Here is a 16,915-nt window from a genome sequence, read left to right on the forward strand (position 1 = left end):
TTTTATGTGAAAGCTTGCTATGGGAAGTTGAGCCGCCCCACCCTGCTGTGTAGGGAGTCAACTTCTGGTAAAGCACACGCAGCTGTATAGATTCCTTGCTGATTTTGTCACATTTCTGTGATCTGTTTATTAAACTTTCCATCCATCATTCTTAAAAACCTGCAAAACCCAAAGTCTTCTCAGGCACTGCTGGTGTTCTTTTGTGTGTGTCTGTGGCTAAGTTTATATCCAGGGTTTCCTCTTTCTTTTGCTTTATCTTTTGAAATGAAAACATTTCAGTTAATAAGTGCATGAGAAACTGATTCAGTTATCAAAAGTTTAACATGCACTTTCCCCCCATAGCACAAAACCTCAATGTAGGGTTGCCAGCCTCCAGGTGGTGCCTGGAGTTCTCCCAGAATTACAGCTTATCTCCAGACTTCATAGATCAGTTCCCCCCGGAGGAAGTGACTGCCTCGGAGGGTGGACTCTGTGTCATCACATCCCTGCTGGGCTCTCTCCCCTTCCCAAACTCTACACTTTCTAGGCTCTGGCCCCAAATCCCTAGGCATTCTCCAACCCGAATCTGGCAACTCTACCTCAATGTACAGATTTATTTAGGAAATGCATACACCACCTCTCTTGGGAACCTGGTCAAGGTGGCTTACAAGAGAAAACATGACGAAATCATAAAACAGCAAGCATAAACATAATGACAACATACCATGAAAAACCCATCCAGAGCATCAATCATTGCAAAACATTTAGCCACTTAAAATGATCTCTATAAAACAGTCTTCCAGCTAGAATCAGACTATAAAAACAATTTTAAAAGATCAAACCCCTTAGTTAAAAGGCTGGATAAAAATAAATGTTTTGGACTCACAACTAAAAGAGATGTGTACCAGGTGATAAAGCAGAGCAAGAGGGGAGGGGAGGAAGGATGGGATTTCCCCTCCCCCCGTGAGCCCTCTTCTTGTTTTTAATTATAACTTTCGTTATGTAGTGGCGAAGAGAGTACACTGTGATCTAATCTCCATTCCAGCAAAGCTCTCTCTGTGTTTGAAAGGGGAAGACGAGAAATAGAGTCATTGGGTTTTTCTGATCTAAAATCTTCTGCCAACTTCATTACAGTTATGGCAGTTACATCAGCTGTGTGTTGGCCTCACTTATAAACAAAAAAAAACTATGACTTTTTGCCAGCACTTTCCACAAAACATTTTCTTTTTGCCAAAAGTTTGCTCTTCGCTTCTACCCATTCTCTTTAAAAGTAAAATGCACTTTGTAATGTAAGTTTTCTTTTTAAAATATCATATGTGAAGGTTCCATGACTGAATAATGGAGGCTTGTACTGTGTTGATTTCCTGCCAAACATTTAGTAGCCTTACACAGACTGTAATGAGAAGTAATTCACAGTGCCAAAGAAGGGTGTTGTTGTGCAAACCACCTTCCTTTAGGCTATGTCATCAGTCAGCCTCTTGGATGTATTGTCTAAGAAAAAATGTGGAATATAGTGCTAAGAAGGAATCAAGGTAATATATTGATTTTGTTCAACTGGATTTCACATACTTGCTCAGTCTAAACTATTACTTTTTATATGAATTAGGAGATGGCAAATATTTTAGCACAGAAACAGCTTCGATCAATCATCTTGACAGTGAGTATTTTTGTTTTCATTCATTTTTGTGTTGTGGTAAAATAACATATAAATCTTACATATCACAGTTTGTTTATTTATTTGACCACTGAGGAAGGCCAATGGGCCGAAACGCGTTGGATCAGGGTCAATAATGGTTATTTGTATACATGTACATTGGTGAGGCTATTATTTGGGCCTAGATAATTGTTTTTAAGGAAAATATTCCTGTATTTGTTTATATTTATGTTTAGAGGCTCTTAACCTTTTTGATTCTTATTTAAATTCATATTGGGTTAAGTTATTTCCCTTCTATTTTTGTCGTAAGTGATTTCACCAGCTGGTGATGCAAGAAAGCCTCACCCCAAGGAAAGGTTTAAGAGGTGGTTTTTTCCTTGTTCACAGTAGACTTGTACATTCACACTTGGACAGGAGAAACCTGGACTTGCCTGTCCAGTAAAGTAGGCCGCCGCATGGTTTTGAACATGTTAAAACTTTTCCACCCAATGCAAAACCACGTTCATTGTGATTTGCTGGCTTTGTTTAAGGGAGTTCAGTTTTTAAACTTTTTTTCCATGTATAGAGTGAGAAGACCATCTAGAAGGGATAGGACTGCAGGAACTGCTCCTGGCCTCAGACTGTTCATTACATCAGTGGCGTGAACAGATAGGCTCTTCTGCCTTGGCATCCAGTTGCATTTTTTGCTTAATACACATGTCTTTCACAGATGGCTTTGCGCAGACACTTCGAAGGAAGATTTCTTTTGATGCTAAGGAGGGGCTGTGCTTCAGTGGAAGAGCCTCTGCTTGGCATGCAGAAGGTCCCAGGTTCAATCCCCAGCATCTCCAGTTAAAAGGACCAGGCAGCAGGTGGTGAGAGACCTCTGCCTGAGACCCCGGAGAGCTGCTGCTGGTCTGAGTAGACAATACTGACCTTAATGGACCAAGGGTCTGATTCAGTATAAGGCAGCTTCATGTGTGTTCTTGTGATCTCATGTTCACTTTATATACATAGACATTGATGTTAGTTGTGTAAAAATGTGGGCAAGGAGTAGTAATAATCAGGACCCCCTTAAGAAACGGCAATAGGCAGCATCCCAAACCAAAGTGGTGATTCCTGGAGCTCATGTGACTGGTATGGTGCAAGAGGACGGGACCTTCCCAAATTGATTTTGTGGCTGTCCTGTTTCAGCATGTTATCAGAGCTCAGAGAGCCATCAATAACGAAATGGCTCATCAGCTGTACGTGCTGCAAGTGCTCACCTTTAATCTGTTGGAGGACAGAATGATGACCAAAATGGACCCTCAAGACCAGGTAAGAAAACAGCGTTTGAGCATAGCATAACACTTTACATGAGCGGGGGTGGGGGAAAGTGAAGGATACCCTGGGCACAGGGAAAGTTATAGATGAATGGGAGATATTGACAGACAGAAGTAGGCAATTTTAGGAAATGTGGGATAATAAAGCAGAATTAATGAAGAGCTTTAAATCCAGGTAAAGTGTTACATGCCCTGACCTGGATAGTGCAGGCTAGCCCAATCTCATCAGAACTTGGATGCTAAGTAAAGTCAGTCCTAGTTAGTACTTGATGGGAGACCACCAAGGAAGTCTAGGGTTGTTACACAGAGGCAGGCAATGGCAAACCAACTCTGAATGTCTCTTGATTGGAAAGCAAAAAAAAGTGTTGTATAAATTCTTATTTATTATAACAATATCAAATATGGACACTTAGTGGCAGTAATAGTATTCAGAATGACTTGTTAATCGTTTACAATGTGACTTTTTAAAAATCCCTTCTTAAAAATTGTTTACAATGTGACTTCTTAAAAATCCCATCAGGCTCAGAGGGATATCATATTTGAACTCCGAAGAATTGCTTTTGATGCTGAATTGGAACCCAACAACAGTGGTGGCAATGTCGAGAAACGCAAATCCATGTATACCCGGGATTACAAAAAACTCGGCTTCATTGTAAGTATAGTTCAAATTGTAAGTTTAGTTCAAATATCATTCTGTCCTTTTGGCCTATGATACTATTTATTTTATTTATTTATTGGAACAGGCTTCCTCGGGAGGTGGTAAGCTCTCCTTCCCTGGAGGTTTTTAAGAAGAGGTTAGATGGCTATCTGTCAGCAATGCTGATTCTATGACCTTAGGCAGATGATGAGAGGGAGGGCATCTTGGCCATCTTCTGGTCACTGTGTGTGTGTGTATGTGGGGGAGGTAGTTGTGAATGTCCTGCATTGTGCAGGGGGTTGGATTAGATGACCCTGGTGGTCCCTTCCAGCTCTATGATTCTATGATTTTATTTATTAAACTTATAACTAGCCCTCCCCGGCAAGCTGGTTCAGGGCGGGTAACATCATTTAAAAAATACAACAATATACAATATAAATATACAGTAAAATCCATAATAAAACCAATAAAATTCTAAAAGCCTAACATGGTGGCGCACAAGTCTAAAAGCTGTAGGGGACCGTACAGGTGGCAACCTTTATCATATAAGTAATACAATAATTCTCTAGGGTCATTCCATATATTTGGATATTTAGTCAAACTCTTGGTAAACCCCTTTAGGAATTCAATTGGTCATATGTAGACATGTTCAAAACCAACCCATGAAATCTTCCAGGGTCTTGGAGTATTCGGACTATGATTTTTAGGTTGCTAAATGCTATTTTATTCTGATTGTAAGAAGAAGAGCTGGGTTTTATATGCCGACTTTCTCTTCCACTTAAGGGAGAATCAAACTGGCTTGCAATCACCTTTCCTTCCCCTCCCCATAACAGACACCCTGTGAGGTAGGTGGGTCTGAGAGAGTGTGGCTAGCCCAAGGTCACCCAGCTGGCTTCATGTGTAGAAGGGGGGGAAACAAATCCAGTTCACCAGATTAGCCTCCGCCGCTCATGTGGAGGAGTGGGGAATCAAACCCGGTTCTCCAGATTAGAGTCCACCGCTCCAAACCACTGCTCTTAACCACTGCACCACACTGGTTTGATTCTTCTTTAAGTGGTAGAGAAAGTCAGCATATAAAAAACAACTCTTCTTCTTCTGGTCATATACAATTCCACTGACGGTACCTTCACTGCCAAGTTCCTAGAGGGCAGGTAGAGCTGAGCAAGGAGAGCTAGGAAATGTAGTTAGGGTGTATCTTCTGCTTTAAATCCTTCAGGATGTAGTTTCTACCATAGAAGGACATAGCTGGATGCTGAGTTACTGGGAGAACTATAGCTATGTGCTGTAGTAACTCCTTCCCAACTGGAGTCTACCCAGTTATATCGATTTCAAAACGAATGTGTGCATATCTGCAACTTCCCCACCCATATGTGTCCTCAAAATGGCTAATAAATGTAATTTAAAGCATGTAATAAATCTAAATTAAAGTATGTGGCAAAATCCAAATATCACATAAATCCATAAAACCTCAAGGAACTCTAGTTTTTTTAATCTGTGTTGTATTTTTATCTGTATTGTAAGATGCCTTGAGCTCCATAAAGAAGTAAGCTTTTCTACTGCTATTGACAGACAAACATGGTTAACCATCGTGTTGTCTAACCATTATAGATTATTCCTTCTACAATAACCATTTAGCCAATGTTAACTAAGCGCTTCTTTTGGAATGAAAAAGTTCAAGAATACCCTCAGAGTGATACATGAAGCCAGATTCTTTTGTATGAAGTGGATTAGTTGCAGTTAATTAAGCAGCAAATTTGGAGGCACGGTCTAAAGAGGAAATTTTCAGCAAGACGTCTGGGGCAACCACTCTGCATTGCGGGCATATTTAATCATTCTGGATCCCATCAGTCTCAAATCATTAATTTGAACAAGGTTTCTAGAGTCCCTCTGGTCCCCTGTTTTGGACATTTGGTGTGGCTGATAACAGCTGTATGTTAAGCAATGTGTTGAGGCTTTCTGGCCAGGAGCAGTGGAAATATGCCAGAGGCTTACAGATGTTGGCCAGTGAAGGTGCTTTGCTTCTTTGTTTCTTTGCTAATTAAAATTCAGGAATTGGAGGGTTTAGAAAGTCAAATTGATGTAGATTGACATCTGATGTGTTTTAGTTTAGCCTGAAGAGGAGAAGACTGAGAGGGGATATGATAACCATCTTCAAGAACTTGAAGGGCTGTCATATAGAGGATGGTGCCAAGTTGTTTTCTGTTGTCCCAGAAGGTCGGACCAGAATCAACGGGTTGAAATTAAATCAAAAGAGTTTCCGTCTAGACATTAGGAAGAATTTTCTAAAGGAGTGGTTCCTCAGTGGCAAGCCACAAGTGTGTGGGATTTCCCCACTCTTCAAATATCCTTGGAGGGGGGGTGTTTCCAGTGGCAGTTAGGCCAATACTGAGGCATGCAGGATGGAAGCTGTATTTATTTATGATAATAAATACCTTTATTGTCTCCTATCCTACCACTTTAATGTGTTTGATGTAATGCTGTGAAACTGCAATAAAAATAAATTTTAAAATTGTTCTAAAAAGGAAAAAAAAGAGAAAAGAGACATCTGGTGAACTGAATGACAGAAAAGCTTCAGACTCTCTGGTGTATTGGGATAAATGCCTTACAATCCCCCCCACCCCATTTTTGATCTGTCCTTGTCCCCAATATGTTTGCACGGTTCTTTATGAGGATGTATTGCACTTTTAAAATAGTCGTGGAAGATTATTTTATGCATTAGGCATTTGGGCTGGCCTGTTGCAAAAAGCAAACCAGTTTCAGACAAATTGCTTAATTTCTAGAAGTCCTGAGGCCAAGGCACTTTCGTCTTTAACAATGAAACTGAGACATGCTGAGATTTATTTAAGATCCAAGTTTATTCAGCAGCAGAAAGCAACACTGGGCTCTAAATAGTAACTCCCCTCCCCCCCATACAAAGGCTTACACGTACTCATAGTTGGCTTGAATCACCACATCTACTCGCAGTGAATTCCACAATTACACGTACTCATAGTTGGCTTGAATCACCACATCTACTCGCAGTGAATTCCACAATATAATTAATTGATTGAATAAAGAAGTATTTAAGATACCTGGGGAGAGGAAGAATTGTAGTAGTTCTTTGAATATTTGAGGTGGTTGCTGCTGCTATTTAATATAAAGAGCACACTCACAGGGCTCAGACTAGAGCAGCAGAGAAAGTCGCCTGCCCAGAGCCCTTTCTGCTGTTTCTAACACAAGTCACTCCTCTCATTAACAGGGAACATTTATAAGGACTAAATATACCTGTTTTTGAAAGTTGGGAGGAGGAAAAATTGGCAGGCATTGAAGGGCTCTGGGCTTTCTGAAAGGGAAAGGATGCTTTTTTTCTTTCTCTCCCACCCAGAAGCTGTTGCTCGATGCCTCGAGGACTGATCAGATCAATTTCTGAAAACGTCTGGCTGGTGCAGACAGAATCTCAACAAACTTTTAAAACCATTATGAACAATCCTTATCATATTCCCCTTTCACTGTCCTGCATTTTGGGGCATGTGTGCATCTGTTCTCATGCTAAGGTTCTGAGACTGAAGTGTGATGAGTAGCATTTTGGGTAGCATACTTTTTGGTTTCTGGCCACATGAGGGTGCTCCTCTCTAAAAAGAGTGTTCTTTCGCCACCAGCTATGCACACTCAGGAACGAATGATCCTAAATAATAAAAAACGTTCATGATTTTGCTATGTTCTGTACATTATTAGCGGCGAGCTCTTATGTTCATCCAAACGGTTCTAAAAATCTCCAGCCTAATTCTAACTTTTTCTCTTTTCTATGCCAAACTGCAGAGACTAAATAAAAATCCTCATTCTCCTAGCAGGGCATATGACAACTTTTAGGGGACGTTTTGTTGTGTGATATTATTTGTAAGTTCAAAGCCACTTGAAGCTGGTCAGTGCCTTTTGGTTGACTATGCTGTTAGAATTGACCCCTTCCTGAGAAGTGGTATGTTATCTTCTTCATTAGTCACCTACTAAGCAGGACTCAACTACTTTACTCACTTAAAAAAGTAAGTCTTTTTATTGATGTGCTCCAATGAAATTATGTGTATATATGCAAGTATTACAAAGTCTTAAAATTCTGTAACAGTGTATACAGTAAAGTAAGCAAGTTCTACATACTATTCAGTTTTAAAATCCAATACTTAAAATATAACAGTCTGATTTAGTTCAAAGTATCTAATTCACACTCTAGAATAATATATAAGTAAATCCGTACATACCAAGACCATCTTCTGAGACCCTCAGTCCAAAGACTTAGAGAGGTCTCAAGTTCTAGCCCCTTCCTGCCCATATTTATACTTTTTCAATCACCTTGAAAAGGGGCTGTCTTGGCAAGGTTATGTGAGCTGGAGCAGGATGCTTTCCACCGCACATGCTCTGTTGCTCCACTACAGACTACCATATAAGGACTTCCAGGAGGCTAAGCATACTATTTCATAAAGTTTCATTGAGTTTTGTTATATTCTATATAACTATTTTTACCATCATTCTCATCTCCAGAAAAATACGTTAAGATTGTACCTATTCATTAATTTCTACCATCATGTCTTCATGTTAAAATCTTAAAATACAATATATTGTTTACATTACATCATTACATCTTAGTCAGCATAATATGCCCTTGGAGTATAGAGGAGAGCATTTCTGCACTTGAAAAGGCAGGACGTTTTGCGAACACTCTGCTCTGTTGTCTTTAAAAATGCAGGAAGTGCTGAGAGCACGTTGCTCTGTAGCCATTGAAAAGGCTGGGAAAGGTCATTGAAAAGCAGAAAGTGCTGAGAGCAAATCTGCACTAACACTGAAATCTTTGACAGAGTAATTCAGAAACATAAGCCTCTGGCCAAGAATATCCAGGCTCTCTTTCCTTTTAAAAGGAAAATGAAGCCTCTGCTGTGTAGTTTGTAGTTTGTATGTATAGTTTGGTTTTACATTGAATACTTCTGCATATGTAAAATACTAATACCACAGTTCATGTTCTGATATGTCAAAGCCTGTAACACACTCAAAAGCAACAATGGCATAGGAGAATTCCAAATGTAGCCATGTTAGTCTGTAGCAGCAAAGTAACACCAGTTCCCTTTGTCACCTTAGAGACTGGCAAAATATTATCCCGAGCATAAGCTTCTGTAAGATGGAGCCCATTTCATGAGATGCACTGAAGGGTACTTCAGAACATCTGCTGAAGAGAGCTGTGAGTCACGAAAGCTTATGCTGGGATAAATTTTGTCAGTCGTGAAGGTGCCATTGGACTTGTGTTTAATTTGCATGGGGCGTTGAGGCGTTGCTTTTAGACATGCGTTCTTATGTGATGTTGAACAGGAATTTAGGTTTTTTTCCTTTAAAAATTACAAAATGTTAGAAAGCCCTTCTCTTTGTTTTTGTTTTTTAAAGAATAGTGGTTGTGGGGGCTTACCAACCCTCCCCATACTTGTCTCACTTGTGTGATCCCTCTCAACGTAGAGGCATTTCTCTGGCTAGATTTAATGTTTTGCCATCTGCGCTACTTGAAGGTAGATTTCTGAAAATCCCTCGGTCTGCCAGGCTTTGCCCCTGTGACAACAATTGTATTGAAACAGTTGCTCATGTCTTATTTTATTGTAGTTTCTATACGGAATCTCTCAATGAACTATTAAACCCCCTGTTGATTGATAGACATGTCCCAGATTCTTTTAATGTCACCTATTTATTGAACAACCGTTTGCCTCAAATATTGGAGACGGTGGCACAGTTTTTAAAGTTTGTCTTAAAAGCCCCCAAACAGTTAATTACGTGGTAGTATCAACAAACAATGTTATTCGATGTAACTGTCTACTAACTATTTTTTAAAGGGCACCTTTTAATATTTCCATTCCTTTCGTATCCTTTTGTATTGTGCCTTTTTATGCCAATAAAGGAATAATTGATTGATTGGTTGTGGGGGTTCTCCTTATCGTTTCCTGGGTTTCGACTCATATGAAACTGAAGCCCCCGAGTCAGCAAGCCTCCTAGCCTTCCCATAGAACATCCTGCCAACTCTAATTGACATCACATTCTTTTCCATATCATAACAAAACACTATCCAGTAATTACCAGCCTTTGCACTGATTTACCTACAACATATGCTAAATTGGAATTGAAAAGTAATTAGTGAGAACCACTTGATGCTAGTGTTGGATGTTGACCTTTGGGGCTAGGTTTTTAAAAACTCATCACTCAGCATTAATCTAGGCTCACTATGTTATCTTCACCAAGTCACTATGGTCATTTATGCAGGGATGATTTTGCTAGCTCAAAGCTGCTTTTTAAAGTCCTCCCTTTAAAATGACTATGGGGGTTACCGCACTTTGTATTCCCAGCGATGTATTAAGAGTTTGAAAATGTTGTAAAAAACATCGCTTTAAAAGGGTTTTTGGATACCACGGCTTATAAATGGTTGGAAGACGTCTTCACAGCTAAAGTGCGAACAGTATTTTTTATAACGTTTTCAAACTCTTTAATACATTGTTGGGAATACAAGTGCGGTAACCCAGTATGATGCAAGAGAAGAAAGTCAAACAAATTCCACCCCCCCACTCGCCTGCTCCTTCGTTTGCATAACCATTAGCAATGGTCGTTTGCATAGCTAAGCCACGCCTCTGATTTTTCATGGTTCCTTCAGTAAATGCTTTGATGCAGGGGCGGAGCAAATACAAAAGGTCACGTTAAAAGGGCTCTTAAGACTTCACAGTGATGGCTGGAATGACATTTCATCCTGAAGAAATTAAATATATATATATATATAGGCAGGGCACTTCAGCCTGGAATGCGCTGCTAACTACCAAGCATAAACAGCCTATAACTTTTTCTAACCTACCTCTCAGGGTTCTTTTGAGATATTTATTTACCTCATTTGTACCCTGCCTTTCTTCCCAAACTGGGAAAGGCCCCCCTGGTTGCATTCTCTTGCCCAAGGCCTACAAAAACCAGAAATCAGCAAGGTGAAGCAGCTGCTTACCTTAGGATTTATTCCTGGAAGAGGCCCTCTGGCTATAGACATAGTTCCTTGTAGTGTCTGTGCAGCGTAAGAAGAAACATGGAAGGAAAGCTGTTAACCTCTTTATAGAGGAATTGACTGCTGCCCTGTAATTACATAGCCTGGCAGGGGAAAAGCTGCAAACAAACTAGTAATACGCCACTGTGTTTTTGTTTTTAAGCATAGTTGACCTTGGTTGGGTCTCAGGCTTGAAAAGCAAGACTTCAATGCACTTGTCCTAGGTACCATTAGAGGGCAGCATCTCCCCTGCCAACAGAGCATTCATGTACTGTTGGTAGCACCACAGTTTCTGAAGTTCCCTGCAAAATGCCACTCCTTTCCCTGCTGATACCACTTTTCCTTTTGGGGGGGGGGGCTTGGAAGAGAGTGGATGGGTGGTGAACACATGAAGCTGCCTTATACTGAATCAGACCCTTGGTTCATCAAAGTCAGTATTGTCTACTCAGACCTGCACATTCACATCAACTACTTGCCTAGTCCCTTTAACTGGAGATGCTGGGGGTTGAACCTGGGACCTTCTGCATGACAAGCAGATGCTCTACAAACTGAGCCACAACCCCTCCCCTGATTGTGGTGATAAACAGCAAAGCAGGAGAATGTTCACTTGGGGTAGGGCTGCCAGCTCCAGGTTGGGAAATACCTGGAGATTCTGCGGGGTGGAGACTGGGAGGGCAGGGTTTGGGGAGTGGACGGACTTCAGTGGGGTATAATGCCGTAGAGTCCACCTTCCAAAGTGGCCGTTTTCTCCAGGTGAACTGATCTCTGTCACCTGGAGCTCAGTTGTAATAGCAGGAGGGCTCCAGCCACCACCTGGAGGTTGGCAACCATAACTTGGGGACCCTTTTTGCTCTTTCTGTCATACTTCAATCCCAAATCCAACTATAACCACATAGAAAGCAGAGGTGAGGAAGAAGAGTTGGTTTTTATATCCCGCTTTTCTCTACCTTTAAGGAGTCTCAAAGCGGCTTATAATCACAATCGCCTTCTCTTCCCCTCCCCCACACCAGACACCTTGTGAGGCAGGTGGGGCTGAGAGAGTTTGGAGAGAACTGTGACTAATCCAAGGTCACCCAGCTGGCTTCATGTGCAGGAGTAGGGAAAAGAATCTGGTTCACCAGATTAGTGTCCGCTGCTCATGTGGAGGAGTGGGGAATCAAACCCGGTTGTCCAGATTAGAGTCCACCTCTCTTAACCACTACACCATGCTGCCCCCATTGCATCGAGCTTGGCTCTTAGATGCCAGGCTTGTCCAGGGAGGGATTTAAAGTTTTGCTAGGAGTGGGGTGGGGTGGGCTATGCATCCTAATAAAATAATAAAAGGAGGGAGGGAATCTTGAATCTTGTTTAAGAACATTTAAATAGGATTTCACATTTTGGCAGCAGCATATGAAAAAACCACTAGGATGCAACGAAAAATTCACTCGGGTTCCCAATCTAGTCACCCCCCTTGCTTACTATTTGGCACACTCAACTCTACTACTTGTTGGAGAGTTGCTAGGGAGTGGATTCAGCAGTGGGAAACTCCAAGAAGTGGGGAGCTGATCACATAGAAGGCTGCAACTGGCATTTGTATCATGGCCATGTTTTCAAAAGGAAACCTGTTGAACGGGCAGCGCAGTGGTTTTCACTAGAGTGTTTTGCTGTAGGCTGGAATCTGTCAAACTGGAGTTACAGATCTGATTGCGAAGGGTGATTAAACTGCCTTTGACCCCATTCCTGAAGGGGGTGTGTGAAGCTCCTTAGGAGCCAGTGTGACTCCGTGCAGGCGTAGGTGCCACCTAATCACAGAACAAGGTGGCACCTATGCCAGCACGGGGGCAAACATGCCAGCATCCTGGCACCACTGGCCCCTGCCAAAGACATGGGGGCATTCCCGGGGTGTTTCTGGGGGAGGAATTGCCATTAAGCAGCTTCCTCACTCCTTTTGCCCTGGGAACGTCTGTTGCACTGCGGCGATGCTGCGCCACCTTTTTTGGTGGCGCAGCCCCATTGGAGGCAATGGGGGATTTCCCCCATGCCCTCTAATTTTTTAAAAAACTTTTTTTTGTCTCCGGGGTGGCCAGGAAGCCTCTGAGGAGGCGATGCAGCTGTGCCGCTCCTGGTCACTGCAGATCCACCCCTTCCCCAGGAATAGGCTACCTGTGTGTGTGTTTAATTGGTCATCCCTTCAGTTCTGCTATTATTTAAAACCTTTATTTAGATCTGTTATTTAGACCTTTAAAGCCTTACATGGTCTGGGACCCTCGTATCTTCGGGACCACCTCTCCTGGTATACCCCCCCCCAAAGGACATTAAGATCGTCCGACAAAAATTTACTGGTGGTCCCTGGCCCTAAGAGCGTGCGGCTGTCCTCGACAAGAGCCGAGGCTTTTTCGGCCCTGGCTCCGGCCTGGTGGAATGCTCTGCCTGGTAACATCAGGGCCCTGCGGGATCTGAAATTTTTCCTCAGGGCCTGTAAGACAGAGCTTTTCCACCAGGCCCACAATTGAGGATAGCCGCCTATATTTGCTCGTATTATTTATACCATCTACTGGCCTCCCCCGCCCCCTTTCCCCCTTAGTGGGAACAACAAATAGCAAAAGGTTGCCCTACAACCTTTAGATTTGTGCACCACCATGTTAGGTTTTTTAGAATTTTATTGATTGTTTTATTATGGATTTTACTGTATATTTATATTTGTATTTTTAAAATGTATTTTAAAAATAATGTTACCCGCCCGGGGACTTCCTGTAGAGCGTTTGGTCCGAGCGCCATTGTTTCCTGGGGGCTCCCAGGAGACACCAAGAGTCGTTTAGATTTGGAGTGCAAAAAGCACTCCAACTCGGTCCTAAATAGTGGATCGGGAAGCAGGAAATTCCCCTGCAGCCTTCAAGAGCGGTTTGGACTCCCATATTCTCTGAGAGAGCTTTTATTAAGCCTCTCGTAGAGTTGGAAGTTGTCCCCGCTGGCATAGGGGCTACCATTGCCACGGACGACTCTTTGGATTATAGGCTTTGACCTCCTCTATACATTAACATCAAATAATCTATGAAAAGAACAAGAAGCCTCACCTTTGGAAGTCAGAGTGAGTAAAAAGACACTTTTTGCCTTTATCTTGATTGAGAAGACCTGAATGACGATAAAAACACCTACGAAAACCGGCGACTCCCTGCCCAGCGTAACAAGACTTTTAAAATAAACAAATGCCATTAAATGAACTGACTAAGACCTTATCAACTTGATCAGTGAGTAGACGCAATAAAAGGGACTTTTGAATGGCTTTACAACTACCAATTAAATGCTTTGAGGGGAGGGAGGGAGACGAAAACCTTCCCTCCCCACTTCCGGCTCTCTTTGATTCAGTGTCCAGCCACGTCGCCTCTTAAGACCGGAAGATAATAAGAAGGGCTTTGTTACCATCGAAAAGACAGGGCAGATTGGAAGACGTGAAGTGAATCTCCCCGGTGTAACCATCAAATCGTTCCTACCACTTAACCACCGAGAGGAGACGACGCAGGGTCTATGATACTGCAGTTTCCTGTCTACTTTCTTTTCTTTATCTGTGCTGCTTTGAAGCGTAATTGAGGATATCTTGAAAATTACAAAGCCTGCTTCTATATAAGAATACAAGCAGATATGTCAAACAAGAGGATGGAAGAGATGTTACTCAAACAAATGGACATGTTTGCAGTGCAACAAGATTTAGTCTTTGAAAAACAACAAGCGCTCTCACATCAAGTATTTCAACTAACTGAGGTGATGAATATCCTATTTAAATCAATTAATGGAAAACTGGACACAATTATTGAGGAGATCCACGATATGAAGACCCAAGATTTTAAAGAGGTAGCTGCAAGTGACCAGCTGGCAATGAGAGAGAGCAACATGAGAGAACTCAATACCTCTACAATCTCCTTGTCTGAGTTACTGCTGACAGGAGGAGCATTATTATCCCAAGAAAACACTTCCTGGCAGCCAGCGATGGAGGGAGACATGACGAAGGATTTTACCAAGAAGCTGCTGGAAATTTTAACAAGAAGCCAATGGATACAATCACTGGGATCTTCTTTTACATTTTCAGAGGCCAGAATTGCAGCTACTATATTGAAAAACGGGGGGTGGGGATTGGGAAATAAAGAAGGACTGGCAGATCCCCTCCCAAAACAAGATAATGGCTAAAATGATGCTTATTTTTGGGGTGTAAGGGAGCCACGGTGGATTTACTTTGATGAATTTCTAATGGGAAAATTTGTTTATGTATTGATCTAATCCCTTTATTATAGAATAATAGAATGTTATATAGAGACAATGATGATAATATTATAACTAGGTAGGACTTGAAATTGCTTATAGAAGTAGTATAGATAGCTTAAAGCAAGTCTGTATGAGAGAAAATAAGGATTAGAAATTAATTTGAAATGCAAAAGTGTTAACCAGTAGAATTAGTGACTGAAGAAGATGCGGGGAAGTCACATATAGCAGATAGCATTGAATATTATAGATAACATATTCTCAGTAATAGCAATGAACTTTTTTTGTTACAAGCAGTTACAACTGAATATATTGTTGAGATATGTTTATTTTTGTTGAATTGTAGAAAATAATAAAAATAATTAAAAAAAAATAATGTTACCCGCCCTGAGCCTGCTTGCTGGGGAAAGCAGGTTATAAGTCTAATAAATAAATAAATATTTAATGTACTTATGTATGGCAGATCCTTATCTTTTCTTTCCAAGTCTAATACTTGTGATATGGTGATATGTGAATGACTGGGGCAGAGTGTCGATTTTTATTGCTGATGGTCAAAGTTGGTGTGTTTTCGGGTTTTTTTAAAAAAAAACTTTTAAGATGTCTGTTCATATTCTGTATGAATTTTGCAAACTCTGCAAATAGGGCGGGAAAGCAGAATTTCTCTCACTTTGCCTTATTGCACAGGTTTTTAAAAAACTATTTTGCGCATTGCTGGTTTTGCTTACCATGGGGAGGTGCATTGAGGTATTTGAGGCACAGAAGCCCCCACGTCACCCAGCATTGGAAAATGTGCCTGGCTACTTCTTTGGCCCCTGAGAGTTTAACATGTGCTTTCAAACATGTCTTCAGTACTATAAGGGCTAAGAACTCGCTTTTTGAACATGGAAGCTGAGGCTCTCAGGCAGCTGGGTTCTGTGCCAAATGCCATATTCTATACTCCCCCCACCAATTCCTGCTGAATCACAGGATATACACTTGTTCTGGGTTTAGCAACCAAACCTATTTTTAATCATTGGCACTTAACTGGTAAAGAAAAAGGGAAAGAGAGGCAGAAAGTGAGAGGAGCTTTCATCTCTCCGATGCCTGGCAAAACCTGAAAACAGTCCTCATTTCTTCTGAATGCCATTAGAGAATCCTGTCAATCAAATAGCTTTTGCGAAATCCCAATTTTTGCCTTTTGGGAGCTGTCTTTTGGCTGGTCACGATGGTCCTTCAGTGTGATTTACTGACTCCGAGTGTTGCCACCCTGAATTTTTGAACCCCACCATCGTTGCGGGGGGAAAGTGGTTTGCCACTCAAACAACCCTGCTGGATGTGTCTAATAACCTCGAGCAGCAGATTCTTGTCGGAGCCTACAAGTTACGGTTCTCTGGTTCTTCTGCGCAGCGTTCTGCAGCCAGCCAAATTTGTTTGGCAGACGGCAGGAAACAAATAACAGTGTGTATTGCAAATTGTTAAATAAACAAACCCCCTTTTAGCACATGTCAGTGATTTCCTTGCTGGGTTTGAACCTGGCAGGGAAGGATGGATTATTTCATTTTACAGCCTCCCTGTAATTTCCCTTTGCCTGGGAGGAAACAGTCTCCCTTCTGTAGACGGGTGGCATCCCATTTGGATGCCCTGTCAATCTGCTGCTGCTCCAATGGTTTCCGTTAAGATTGCATTTGAAAAAAGATATGTCTCAAAGCAGAATCTCTCTCCGGAAAGGACCGTAGTCTGAATTTATCTGTTATAAACTTGTTTTTTCCCTCCCAGCATGATCTAGAGGTAGTTAAACACTTCACAGTCCCCACTGATTCCAGTGGGGAGAAAACCCATTGAAATCCACAGGACTTCCTCGGGAGGTGGTAAGCACTCCTTCCCTGGAGGTTTTTAAGCAGAGGCTAGATGGCCATCTGTCAGCAATGCCGATTCTATGACCTTAGGCAGATCGTGAGAGAGAGGGCATCTTGGCCATCTTCTGGGCATGGAGTAGGGGTCGTTGGGGGTGTGTGGGGGAGGTAGTTGTGAATTTCCTGCATTGGGAAGGGGGTTGGACTAGATGACCCTAGTAGTCCCTTCCAATTCTATGATTCTATAATTCTATGACT

General features: G+C 41.8%; 1 protein-coding gene across 1 annotated transcript in view; it reads left to right on the forward strand.

Moving 5' to 3' along the window:
* Nucleotides 1-16,915, forward strand: part of ELMO1 (engulfment and cell motility 1) — a 344,558-nt gene that overhangs the window by 95,521 nt on the left and 232,122 nt on the right. The window contains exons 10-12 of the mRNA XM_056857534.1: nucleotides 1,586-1,636; nucleotides 2,807-2,929; nucleotides 3,455-3,586. Coding sequence (XP_056713512.1) covers nucleotides 1,586-1,636; nucleotides 2,807-2,929; nucleotides 3,455-3,586 — 306 coding nt within the window. The remainder of the gene's footprint in view (nucleotides 1-1,585; nucleotides 1,637-2,806; nucleotides 2,930-3,454; nucleotides 3,587-16,915) is intronic.

The sequence above is a fragment of the Euleptes europaea genome, chromosome 11, assembly GCF_029931775.1.
Source record: "Euleptes europaea isolate rEulEur1 chromosome 11, rEulEur1.hap1, whole genome shotgun sequence".
In the NCBI taxonomy this organism is placed as follows: domain Eukaryota; kingdom Metazoa; phylum Chordata; class Lepidosauria; order Squamata; family Sphaerodactylidae; genus Euleptes; species Euleptes europaea.